This window comes from Lissotriton helveticus, chromosome 6 (genome assembly GCF_964261635.1).
Source record: "Lissotriton helveticus chromosome 6, aLisHel1.1, whole genome shotgun sequence".
Taxonomy (NCBI): Eukaryota; Metazoa; Chordata; class Amphibia; order Caudata; family Salamandridae; genus Lissotriton; species Lissotriton helveticus.
In genome coordinates this window covers 1,263,048,309-1,263,062,355 of record NC_136067.1, presented here as the reverse complement: position 1 = coordinate 1,263,062,355, position 14,047 = coordinate 1,263,048,309, and the positions used below count along the sequence as shown (strand labels likewise).

General features: G+C 46.0%; 1 protein-coding gene across 1 annotated transcript in view; it reads right to left on the bottom strand.

The window, feature by feature from the left end:
• Positions 1 to 14,047, bottom strand: part of VTA1 (vesicle trafficking 1) — a 470,640-nt gene that overhangs the window by 24,166 nt on the left and 432,427 nt on the right. The window contains exon 7 of the mRNA XM_078648987.1: positions 5,622 to 5,705. Coding sequence (XP_078505113.1) covers positions 5,622 to 5,705 — 84 coding nt within the window. The remainder of the gene's footprint in view (positions 1 to 5,621; positions 5,706 to 14,047) is intronic.

Genomic DNA, 14,047 nt, shown 5'->3' with positions numbered 1-14,047 from the left:
ATATTTCTGCAGCTGTACCACCCTTCATTGACTGCCTTTGATGGAACTGTTTTCACAGTTTCATCATGTCAGAACTAACATTTTCATTATTATGTACAACGAAGCCGAATTTGTTGCTTATTCATCTTATGCAACTAAGAACCATTGGACACATCCAACAGTCCTGACTTCTTGTAGGTGCAATGCTTGTTGTATTATGCATGTGGATACAATGGCAGAAGCAGCGAATTACCAGTCGGGCGGCGCAGTATGCGAAGCACAGATTTTTATCCTAGGTGTTTAAAACAACGCCCCTTATTTAACCAGCCACGCCCATTTGAGAGCCCCCCGGGTTTTTTCATCACACTTAAAAGCCTTGGGTGATTCCCATACAGAAAGGGCACACCACACACTGGCACAGAGAGAAGCAAGCTCAGGGGTTTTCTCTCTCATTTCCATACACCAATGTACGTTTACAAATGGGCTGAATGTTAAGCTAAAGCTATAGATATCTTCTCTAGGATGAAAAGGCATTGAGCACAAAAAGTAAGCACTCTAAGATATCTTCTCTAGGATGAAAAGGCATTGAGCACAAAAAGTAAGCACTCTATAAAAATGTAGAATTATCAGTTCAGTACAGAGGTTCTCTCTACAAAGGATCCCAAAAAGCAGAAGGCAAAATAATCGGGGGCTGGGTGGGGGGCTTCATAAAAACAATATCAATCCTTAAAACGTAATTTGCTGCTAAATGGCAACTATGTACTTTTTTAACTACATTCCATTTCGAGTACACATGAGAAATCAAATTTAGTTATACACGAAACACATTGGTTTCGCGCAATACGTCATTTAGATCTGTAACTTTGCTAAATAATGCAATTAATAAAAATCCCCAGGCTGGAATCCGAAATAGCTAAAACATTAACACATGACAAATGTTAGACTTCTTGAAATTACCCAGACTCTGAAACAAGTCCAAAAATAATATTGGTCTATCAGCTTTAGTCATTGCTGAAAACTGACATTCATGCTCAGTCTAAGAGCCAACTCCCACTGGCCTCGAGCCGTCTTCGGAATGATGGATGTAGAATGTGTAGGGTGAGTAAAAAAGGGACTTCGAGTAGGTCTCAATTAACTGACAGAATGCAATACACATTTAGGTCTGGCCTAGAGACAGTTTATCACCCGAAAAAAAACCTCGTAGTACAACTATATGCTTATACACATATAATGGCTACCCTTCATACATTGGTCTGTTCAAATGTCATTCACATTTGGGCTCCACCCACCAAAGCACGCAGTACAGGGGAGGGCACTGGGCGAGCTCCCTTCATCCAATGGCTGTTTTGCACTGTAAGCGACTGCATTTTGCCTAATCGCGTTGCCGGAAAAGGAGTGTGCTTTAGTGCCATTGCTGCTGGCCCGCTACTTTCTGATTCACTTTCTATATTGCACAACTTTTCCAAAAAATGCAAGTTTGCCAGGACGAGTCTCTGACGACACACGGCGGCTATGACAAGGAAGCTATATTCAATGAACCAATTACAAGGGCATATGTACAGTTAAGGGAAGTAGATATTCTTTGTTTAAGAGAACAATACTCTAGCAAACTATCAAAACGAAATACAGGAAAAGACACATTCACAAATCATGCTTTGCCTATTTTTTTGTTTTCAAATTAACGTTATTGGTTTTTCAGATGTGCTCAGACTTGGCAGCCCTCTCTTTCTATTGAAATGGTAGTAATTGTTTCCCGGTGGTCCCACAAGAAACGCAGACACTTTACTGTAAAATACTTGCTCAATACCTGTAATCTTTTAAATAAAACTCAAACAAAATACCCCCTCAAAATGTCACTCTCGTAAGCCAACCGCTAGGTTTCTTTGGTTGGAGTACTTGCCAGAAGTGGTTGAGGATTTTACGGAACTATCAGAACGGTGAAGATCTGTTTAAGTTTATCAAGCGGGGGGCTGAGGGTCTGTCAGAGGAGAAGCTTCCACGCTGACACAAGACACTGAGGTCCCTGTACCCAGAAGTTCCAGCACACAAAAGTCTGACATCCCTTGCGGGGTGTCCAACTTGAGACCAAGACGGGGTCCTTCATTCTCTCCCATCAGGTAATGCGGTTGGCTCTTTCCTAGGGGATTCTTGGTTTTACACCCACATATAGGCTAGGTACACTGAGGTAGGGTCAGAATTGTTGGAGGACGCTCAATTACTGTCATGTATACATGCCTGCATAGATTCACTGTTTTAGCACCATGGTAGAATTATACCTTTTATTTACTCTGTTGGTGCTTGTAATCTTACATATTTGCTTCTGTCTAATGATTGTCGCTGCAAACATGTTTTATAATAGAATGGCACTAGTTCAATAAATACTTATTGAGAACATCCCCATTGTTTATTCTGTGTACCTCTCTGAGACTAAGTGAGCACGATTGACTAAGCGAAAAGCACTGTACTGTTTACAACATCTCTGAAGGATAAAAGGTTGTCGTGCTCAATATTTGCCAGAAACTAGTTGCTCCTTGGTAAGGTTAGGTGGCTTATGGTGGCATGTGAGCTAGCAAATCTAAAGGCTAACATATTCTTTGGGGATGTCTGGAATCAGTCTTGACACCATTCCATTAGTTTAGGTGGTCTAAACCCGTAGATCCTAAATATTTTTAGCAACTGCACGACATGCACTGTGTACTGAGAAGTACATCAAGCTACAATTAGAAGACGTTAGAAGACGCTAGTCTGGTGACGTGGACAAAGTTGCATCTCCCAGGACATGATCACCTATTAAATGTTCAGGAGACAATTTAGGTGCGGCATCGCACAATGAAGATCATCTCTTTATAGAATATTTCTTTACATGATAGGGATCACGACCCACAACATTCATGCTTAATAGTCAAGGATTCTGAATCGCGTTGGAGGGCTCCTGCCCTTTTTTAGGACACAGTTTTTCTGTGCCTAGTTTTGTACCCTAGGCATACCTATACACATATAAAAGTTGCAGAAGAAATGGTAATAAGGTTCCCTTTGTTCCATAATATACGATAAAAGTTCATGTTTGCCATGTTACTGGTCTGTCGTAATGGCTGAACTCACTGTGGTTGGAGACAAAGATGAACAAGAGAGTGAGCCCTTTCTCAACATGCTACAAGGATCAGACACTAATGGTTCCTTGGAGAAAGTACAAATGTCCCTCGCATTGACATTTACGTCGCAAAAGTAATGTAAGGCACTTCTCGTACAATTCTATGAACTTTTCTCCCAGATGCAAAGATGAAGTTTAGGGTAGCAATGACACTTTCACTGATACTAGCTTGTCAGTATTACCTAAATCTTACAGAATGTCTAGGCAGGTTCAGGAGACCATTGTTGTGGCGGTCACTAAGATGCGGGCATAGCTGTAATTGACTCCTAGCAGAGTCCCTAAGATGACCCTCTGGTTCTTGTGATAAAAGTAGGGCTACTGACTTCTGCTTTTACGCAGACTAAACAGCACTGGCAAAGCCAATAGGTTTCGCTTATGCGAGACCTATGGGCGTTGTCAATATTTTTTAAAGGTGTTGCACAGCAGCGCAAGCTACTCTGCAACACGACTGAAAGTAACTAGAAACAAAGTGCTATGCCATGGCTAGCGTTGATCGTGTTCTATTGCTTTTTTTGTTTACTTTAAGTCATGTTGCATAGTAGCCCGCACTGCCATGCAACATCTTTAAGAAAAAACATTAACAAAGCCAAACAGCTCTGAGTGATATATTTGGCATTGTAAATGTTTTTTAAAGAGGATGTGGCGTTAGGGTCAGAACTGTTGACTGCAGTACTGGACAACCAGGTTTGAGTCTCAAAGCCAAATCAACATCCAGAGATTCGGGGCAAATCACTTAAACCTCAAGTGCCTGAAAAGGAATGTGCCCTTGCGTAAAGTAAACGTGGCTCATGCACCGCGTTCCAATACCTTTGGGTCTCTGTGCATTATATAAACCTTCTGAAAATGAAATGAGAAAAAAAAGCAACAAGAGGGAGAAGGGTGGGACGCAATGGTGGTGAAAGAACTATACAGCGATTAAATACCTTCAGGTCGAATTTGCGCTATAGTTTTAAAAAAACTGCAAAACAACCATAGCATAAAGCGGGAGTGGGTAGGAAGGACAGGGGAACAATGAGAACAAGAAACGACGTAGAAAGGGCAAAACAGATAAACCAACCTAGGACACAAGCAGAAACAAGCACTGGCAAAGCCAATAGGTCTATCCTATGCAAGAACTATTGGCTTTGCCAATGAATGTCTTTTTAGCCTTGTCGTACAGTATGGTTGAAACTACCAAAAAAGCGATATGATGCGTTTAATACAGGCTGCCTCAAAGCACTATTTTATTTTTACTTTCAGCAATGCAGCACAGCAGGCGTACTGATGTACAACATGCTTAAACAACATTGGACAATAACAAAGGTAAATAATAGCTCTATTGGACTTTGTCAATTTTTTAAGTATTCCCTGATGACAGAAAAACAAAGCCCAGACTGTATGCACGACTAAATGAGGCAAAAAAGCAAGACTGATAATCTGTTTTATAGCAGATGCAGGAGATAAAGTGTGCATTAGAGAGGATAGTCACCAGAAAACATAATTTATGCAAATGTTATTCTTTGTGTATCATAAATACTATTAAACAAAAAAGAAACAACAGTAACTTGGGCTTAAAAAACACATTGTGCCAGTCAGGCTTGCGCCAGGAGTGGAAGGGAAAAAGCAACAGGTGAATGTGGGAGGAGGTGGAAGGGGCGAGGGCAAGCAACAATGGAATGCAAAAGGATTGTGAGGGATGGGCCCAAGTAACAACGGAATGCAGGAGTGGGTGGGGGGAAAGGACAAGCAACAAAGACATGTGGGAGGGGGTGGGAAGGACAGCGCCAGTGTAAGCAACATCATGAGATAGGGGAGGGGGAGAGACAGATGCACAAAAATCGAAGCTACCCTGAATAAGTGTCTGCTTCTAAGAAGGAAAAAGGCGCACTACGCATTTTTCTGTGGGGTGTTGGGCATATCAAAATTGGAAGGACTGTCCTCACATGTGTCATGCTTCATCATCGGTAGTCCTCGCTTTCTAATAACCACGTTTGATAGAGAGCAAGCCTCACCTGGAGACAGGAAGGCACTTCTACAACTAAGTGGAGGCCCGAGAAAAGAAGTGAGCAATTTTAAAAATTAATGCAAACTCCAAATGTAATTTTATTTATATGGGGTTTGCTTAACATTGAAAGCTAGAGTGGGGACCCAGGGGTTTGGAACCCCATCCCCATCAGTGTCATCAACATGTTTCTGCCAAAGTGGCAAGGAAGGTCCATGGCATTCATCAGGACGTGATGTAAGGGCTCCTATCTAGTCTCTAAAGGCTAAGATAAATTCACCTGGTAGGCTGACCCGAGGTTAGGGGTTGGGACGTCCCATGGGAAGGGGGGGAAATGAGGGACCCCTGTAGTCACACTTGTCTCAAGGTGCGTCCCTCGTAGTGATCCTACAAAACTCAAATGGAGAATTCTACTCATCCAGTTTTCCCATATGTGTCACTCATTCTTTCTTAGGAGAAAGGAATCAGCAGAGATATACATAGGAACAGAAAGCATGATCTTTTTCTTACCTTTAGAACCAGGATTGTAAAGTGAAGGATCCACAGTTGGGATGTTCTGTGGAGTGGGCTGGACAACAGTACTACTTGCAACACCTGCAGAGAAGTGAGAAAGAAATGGGATATCATTTAAGTTCTTCGAATTGCAGTTGGACACCCCCTACTGTAGGATATTTACGATCCACTCTAAATCATATTATACAACACCGGATGCCAATTTGAGCTCATCACTTCCTGAACATGTGGAGGAATTCTCAGCTCACTTACCGGTAACGTTTATTAGCGTCCTACTCTTCTACGGCCCAGTTATCATATTATCTCATGGGGTGTGCAACCCTGGAGACAAATCTCTTCCAGCTCCTGAATTTAAAAAGAAACTCCTGAGTCATGAATGCCCTTATAAACTGTGAAAGCCCTCAAGATACATGCTCCACTTCCTGGCCACAGTCCTTGTCTGGAAGGAGCATGAAAAGCTAACTCCCACGAGCTAGAAGACACAATTGTGCACTGCTAAACATGTGAGGTATTGACGTTAGTGTATACTATACGTTAGGTAGAGTCAGCACAAAGTAGAACCACCCTAAGCCAAGCCAAACCCAGACCTTTCTGCATCCAGTATTGGAAATTACATGTGCAGGGAAAACATGATTGCAATCTTCAAATTTCCACTATGGAATCCCATTTCAGTTCCCCCTTGAATGCTCTAACTCGGTTCTTCGAATACAATAAATCCAGGTCTAGGAATGAAGAACTCCTGTAAAACACCTTCATTTACTCCAGGTTCCAAAAGAAAGTGTCTTAGCCTTGTGCCGCAAACAGAGGAGACAAACAGGGCATATGAACAGGGAAGAGCAATCCAAATATATTTACACCACACTGACCACATCAAGGGAGTAATGAACCACATCCTCTTGAGAGGAAGGGTATAAACATAAATTAGTTAGAATAATATTTAGTTTCAAACAAAAATTCATAGTCATATTATGAAAGGAATGATGAAATAACCCATGAAGGACACTCTGCTCGCTAATGCGTTGTTCCTAGGTAACATCATTAAAATCACTTTAGCTTGATGGCTGTCGGCCCGGAATGTAATCTGGGAAATCAACGAGGCAGTTGCTCATCACAGAGTCCACAACCCATCTCCTCTTTAGCTATATGGTAGCTCCACCGGGAATCAGCCAAATCGCTTGGTCTCTACAGTCTGGGGTAAGTTCCACAGGTTCCAAGTCCTGATGTGTAAGCAGGTTAGGGGATAGGTTCAAGGTCTGATCAATGTCCAATTGTTGTCCCAGGGAAGTAAAACAACGTGGAGGGGACCACTATGGAAGCCATCTTGGGGTCATGCAGGAGACTGTAATGTACATTGGTGGCCATCTGAAGGACAGGCATCTGGCAGTTAGAGTCAATTTCCAGGACAGTGGCTGCCAGAGAATAACAAATCCAGCGTGCACACACCATCACAGGCACAGACATGCACAAGCACATACATATGTCAGCTCACACTCTCATATGCGCACATACGCACACACAAGCACATAAACAGAGACATCCAAAAACACAATTACACATAAAATCCCATGCTTTAGTACAAGAACACCCAAGTACATGCATATGCAAACACCATCACATGCACAGGCATGCACAAGCACACACAAATGCGCTCACACTCTCATACACGCACAGACGCACACACAAGCACACATACCAAAACTACTAAAAACACAAGCACACATACAATCACAAGCTCAAAGACAAAGTTGATTTGTGATGAAATCTGTGGCTTCCAGGACATGGTGGAGGCTCTAGATCAAAGTGTATCCTCTCTTTAATCTAGGGTTGAGCTCCTGCAAGACAGGGAAATGGATCTTTGCACCTTGTGCAACAAAATTGTGTACCTTGAGTACTGAAGCTGTAGAGATAATGTATGTTTCTTTGAGATCCTTGAAAAGGCATAAGGTGCGGATGTTAGAGGCTTTCTTTGCAGTTTCCTTCTAACCCTTCTTCGAATCACCTCTCACCTCCACTGTTGTGTAGTTCCTAGGAATCCCCAGGACCTGCACATTTTAGATGACCTAAACTGAGGGCTAGATGTCCCAACTGCTTCCGGACACACACACACACACACCGACGCCATCAATCTCAAACAGTGGATCAACGACTGCGCCAACACCCTTGCCCCACTCAAGACCTCCGCCACCAGTCACACCAACAAGAAAGCCGCATGGTTCACCGAAGACCTCCGGACCTCCAAGCACACCTTTCGGAAGCTGGAGAAGAGCTGGCTCCGTGACCGAACACCAGACAGATACACAGCCCACAAGAACGCCACCCGCAGACACCACCAACTCATCAGGACCGCCAAGAGGACCGCCTTCAAGGAACTCCTAGACAGCAACGCACATAACAGCAAAGAGCTCTTCAACATCATGAAAGAACTCTCCAACCCCAGCTCCAACACCAACGACAGCCCACCATCACAAGACCTGTGCGACTCACTGGCCACCTTCTTTCACAGAAGAGATCACCGACATCCACGACAGCTTCAACACCGCCACCCCCACATCCACCGCCGAAACCACCACCCCTGCGACCACCACCCGCACCAGTCGCCTGCCCGCCTGGTCCAACGTCAGCGACGAAGACACCATCAAGACCATGAACTCCATCCACTCTGGATCCTCATCTGACCCTTGCCCCACCACGTCTTCAACAAAGCCAGCACAGCCATCGCACTTCACCTCCGGAAAACAAACAACATCTCCTTAGAGACCGGGACCTTCCCAGAGAGCGGAAGCACACAGAGATCAAGGCCATACTGAAGAAACCCAAAGCGGACCCCAAGGACCTCAAGAACTTCCGGCCCATCTCCCTGCTCCCTTTCCCGGCGAAAGTCACGGAGAAGATCGTCAACAGACAGCTGACCCGCTACCTCGAAGACAACAACATCCTGGACCCATCCCAGTCCGGCTTCCGCAGCAACCACAGCGCCGAGACCGCCCTCATCGCCGCCGCCGATGACATCAGGATCCTTATGGAGCAAGGAGAAACAGCCGCCCTCATCCTTCTGAACCTATCAGCAGCCTTCGACACAGTCTGCCACCGCACCCTAACAGCACGCCTCCATAACACCGGAATCCAAGAGAAGGCCCTGGCCTGGACCACATGCTTCCTCTCCGGCAGAACCCAAAGCGTCCGCCTCCCACCCTTCTGCTCCAAGACCACCGAGATCATCTGGGGCGTCCCACAGGGATCATCCCTCAGCCCGAAGCTGTTCAACATCTACATGACACCACTCGACCACGTCGCCAGACAACATAGCCTCAACATCATCTCCTACGCCGACGACACCCAGCTGATCATCTCCCTCATCGAAGACCCCCACACCACCAAAGCCAACCTCCACAGAGGAATGAAGGCCGTCATCGAATGGATGAAGGACAGCAGGCTGAAGCTGAATTCAGACAAGACGGGAGGTCCTCATCCTCAGCCCCAACCCCTCAGCCTGGGACGACTCCTGGTGGCCAACTTCGCTAGGAACAGCCCCAGAACCCACCGACCACGCACACAACCTGGGGGTCATCCTCGACTCCGCCCTCTCCATGACCAAGCAGGTCAACGGCGTCTCCGCTTCCTGCTTCAACACCCTCCGAATGCTCCGCAGGATCTTCAAATGGATCCCCTCCGACACGAGAAAAACTGTCACCCAGGCCCTCGTCACCAGCAGACTGGACTATGGGAACGCCCTCTACGCAGGAACAACAACCAAGCTCCTGAGACGGCTACAACGCATCCAGAACGCCTCCGCACGACTGATCCTCGACGTCCCCCGACGCAGCCACATCACACCCCACCTGAGAGGCCTGCATTGGCTCCCCATCAACAAGAGGATCACCTTCAAACTCCTCATCCACGCCCACAAAGCCCTACACAACGCCGGACCAGCATACCTCAACAACCGACTCAGCTTCTACACCCCCACCCGCAGCCTCTGCTCCGCCAACCTCGCCCTCGCCACAGTTCCACGCATCCGGAAAACCACCGGCGGCGGCAGATCCTTCTCCTACCTCGCCTCTAAGACCTGGAACACTCTCCCTACCAGCCTACGACAGACCCAGGACCTGCTGGCATTCAGAAGAAGTCTCAAGACCTGGCTCTTTGATCAGTAGCAGCCCCCCTCACCCCCCCTCAGCGCCTTGAGACCCTCACGGGTATGTAGCGCGCTTTACAAATGATATGATTGACTGATTGAGACAGGATATGTCAGCCGTTAGACCTGCTAGCTCTACAGTGCCACTACCAATCCCATGTATCTCACAGCGGTGTAGGTAGTTTCTGGTAACCACTGAACATGATAACCCTGATTCCGCAGGGACCGTGGAAAATAGTACAGTATGTTTTGCTCAGACACTTGTGCTTGCTTATTCTTAGAAAATACACAGGATGGCGATTAGGACGTTTCAATAAGTATTTATTGGACCAGCGACAGTCTTGTGTAAAACATATGTGCTGCGACAATCAGGAGACAGAAGCATACGAAAGAGATTGCTAGTACCAATATAGTAAATACTAGATGCATTTCTACCATAGTACTAATAAGATGAACATAAGCAGTTCAGATACAAACAGTAGCACTTGCATATTCCTAAAATGCGAGCCTTAAGTAATTTGCCTAAATGTACCTGGTCTTGTTTGTTTATATATAAGTATGTATGTATGTAGGCAAGAAACCCCTAGAGAAAAACATCCCCCTCACCTGATGCTTGAGAACGAAGTACCCAGTCTCTGCTTCGAGGATGACACCCCGCAAGGGATGTCAGACCGCTGCGTGTCGAAGACTTAGCATGCAGGACCCGTGTCAGCTTGGAAGGAATTCTCTAATTTGCAGGGGGAAATAAGGGTCTTATATACTAGAGTGGTCACTCCAGGGTCTCTTATGGAATTAATATGTTTTGAAAATAATCAAATGTTTTGAAAACAATCGAATGTTTTTCCAAACAAATGCAATCATGCACAGCTGGCTGTCGGCCAAGGATGAAAAAAAATGGTGGTGACTCTTATACAGAATAATTATACCATGCCTGAGGACATGTTTATGTATGTAAGGTACAGGAATTATGCTAAAGTACTGAGAGCCTGGTGTCGAAGAGACAGGAGCAAGCTACTAGATAAAAGGTCACCTGTTTAGAATTGGTATTGTCGTGTGGATGGGACAAATGTATGTAATAGGGGTATACATGACAAGACTAGCCGAAAAGACATGACACCACTTGAGATGCAAAGAACACATATAATAAGACTAAAACGAATCGCTGCCTCATCTGGTCCGAGACCTATTATTGTTGGCTTCCTCCAACATGAACAGGTGCATCATATCCTGATGAATGCAAGAGAACGGACCCAACACCTTTAATGGTCACTTGATACTGATTGCAGCACACTTCTTTAAAGAAGTGAGTGATAGAAGGAAGGCTTTTCTCTCTCTTCTGCCACTCCTCCACAAATCAGACATCAATCTGGCCTCTTTGAAATGGTGTACATAGGGATCACCATGGACGGCAAATCCAAGAGCTACTTAGATCCAGGTGAACTGCAGGCCTTTCGGGAAGGATTAGGTGATGGGGACATGGAGACTTGTCAATGCCCTCTTGATCTTCCTGCTGTGGAGAAGGACCCTGAAACACATAGCCGAGGGCCCTGGAACAAGAACAAAAATCCTGCTCACCACTTAAACCGGGCTGCCTGCCTGCAGTTTGATAAATGATGCACCGCACCTAAATGTTGACCCTTTAGAATTCCCCCTGGCCTGCCGACCGAGTATAGTAGACTGCATATTTGTTATTGATCTGGCTGCTTTTTCTCCCTGGTTGACTTTGGCACGTCTGTTTATTGTAGTTGATTGTTAATGTAGCTCATTGTAATATGTCTGATTTTGCCTGTAGTTGGTTCGCCAAAACTAATATCAACTTCCCCTCTTCATCCGCAGAATACCCATCTATGTTACGCTCCATTTGATCTTTGTAGGTTATGGCACAAATAATTCTCACTCTCATCCCGGAGTATACACTTTATGGGGTAATAGGTTTTGAGGTTGCATTACCTCCCCCACTGGTACACGGTCTTGTCTAGTGCAAAAACACAGTGGTTGCTGTCTTCACATCAATTGCTCTTTCACTTAACATGCAGGTATCGGAGCATGCCTGCCTCTCTCTTACACGTTATCTCTCACTCCCCCGCAAATCTTTAACACTGCTAATACTTTAAACCCTTTGTAGGGTCTGCTTCTTAGAAACCTTATTTCCTCTCGACCACTGGGGCCTCCCAGATGCTATGGTCCCGCAGCTGTATACCCGCTGACTACAGTTGATAGGGCACACAGTGCAGTATGCTTGTTGGTATGGTTGTTTTTTGGGTTTGCATAGCATTGTGTTAAATTATGCATTGTTCTTTTCTTCCTTCTTTTTGTACCTACTTTCTTGTTTACTTGTTTTCTTATTTTCTTTTCTCTTCTTCCTCTCATCTGTTTTCCCTGTCTTCCCCCCCCCCCCCCCCTAGCCCTGCCACATAGACTGCTAGTAGGACCTAACTAACCTCCCTGCCCACCCAGTATCATTCTCGACTGTGTGAAGTTGGCCTGATGTATGATGTCTCCAATTCTGGGGGCACCTTGTATCAGGCCAAACAATCCCTTATGGTGGTGGTTGTAAGTCAACCTTGAAGACAAGCTATCCTAATGGTAGCATGGACTAAGCAGCCTTTAGGCCAAACTCAAGAGAGCATGTGAAGCCAGCTGTTTTACCATATGCAATCCTGTAATATCAAATGAAAGGACACCACACAAGTTATATATTATAAATATATATGTATTTATTACTAGAATAATCCTCTGTACTCTTTATGAGTATAGAAGCACAAGTGTTTAAACAAAAGCACAGTTTAACTTATGAAAGTTGCACAATTATGGATGAGGCCGGTGGCCACTCAAACCATATATCAAAAAAGTGGTATAAGTATCACTAATCGATTAGTGGTAAGGCCTAGGGCCTTGGGAATCGCTGGGACTACACTGGACTACCAGCAGTTAGGACGGGAGTAGCCCGCGGGAATCGGGTCCAGCGCTAAAAGCACACGCATGCACCAATGCAAAGTCAATGGTGCGTAAAAGTTACAAAGTTACTGTTTTTGAAGTCTTCCGACTGGAATAGAGTTACCACACTTTAAACTACAACACTAGAGGTGTAAACCACTACAGGAGCACCGGTGTTAGATCGTTACCTCACCCACAGGAAGCGGGTGCATAGGTGCCAAAGTGTGTCGGGTTTCGTCGTGTAGATCTATGGAGCCTGGAGATGAAAATGCTGCAGGCGGCCAGGAGAGAAGAGTCCGGTTGGATTCAAGGGTGGATCGAAGATGTTGAGTACCTGAAAGCAGAGGGGACAGAGTCTGGGTCACTAGCCAGTGACCAGGATGGAACCAGGAAGGAACCAGGCGATGTCGGGCGCAATCAGGTGGTTGTCGAGAAGCTTGTCTCCACTGCCACGTGGACTCTGGGGCACCGAGGATGACCTGGAGTGAATCACAAGCTGTCCCACGAAGGCTCTCGCTGTCGGCGGTGTCGGCTTCCGGATCGGAGTTAACAAGCCTTGGCAAGTGCAACCCACGCAGGATTGGAATATCGCTTCTTGTTCGGACCAGCAAGGTCAGATAGATTGCTCCTTTTTAGGGGAGCGAAGGCCAGTCTGGAGCAACCAGACCAGCAGTGTAAATTCAAGGTTTCGTCGGTATTGGGGCCACTAGCCAACGGGCAAGTGACCGGACCAACGCGTCGAGCAGGAAAACGCAAAAGGGCCCCACGCAACACTCGGTGAGTGTGGAGGGGAGATCTTTGGTGCAAAAGCTGCTCGGGGCTGGGGCTTCTCAAACCCCAATGCGCAGCTTCGAGGGAGCCTCGGGAGCTGCACGGTCAGCACTTCGTAGTTTTTTCCAAGATGGCCGGCTCCATGCTTCACGTCGACTCAACGGGTCTCAGATTCGCTGGGACTGTAGATCGGGCTGTTAGAAGTCGAGGGAAGCTGGTCTTGTCGATCTCTGTCATTCGAGTTCCGGCGCGAACTGCAACCAAGCAAACCGTTGGGCGCTGGATGGTGCCTGTTTGCACAGGGTGGTCACTCCTTGACCACAAGGGAGATTCTTCAGTCTTCCACGTCGAGTGGGATGTCGAATGGTCCAGAGTTCTGTATCAAAGTTTCAGTCAGGATAATCTAATGCTCCAGGGCACAGCTCCTACCTTTATTCCAAATCAAGGGGCTGGATTACCTGCTAGGTCCCTCCTATGGGTGGGACCAGGGAAGGGGGTGGTTACACCCCTTTAACTGTGTCCAGTTTCGCGCCAGAGCTGGGGCTGGAGTGCCCCAGAACCGGTTTGACTGGATTTTGCA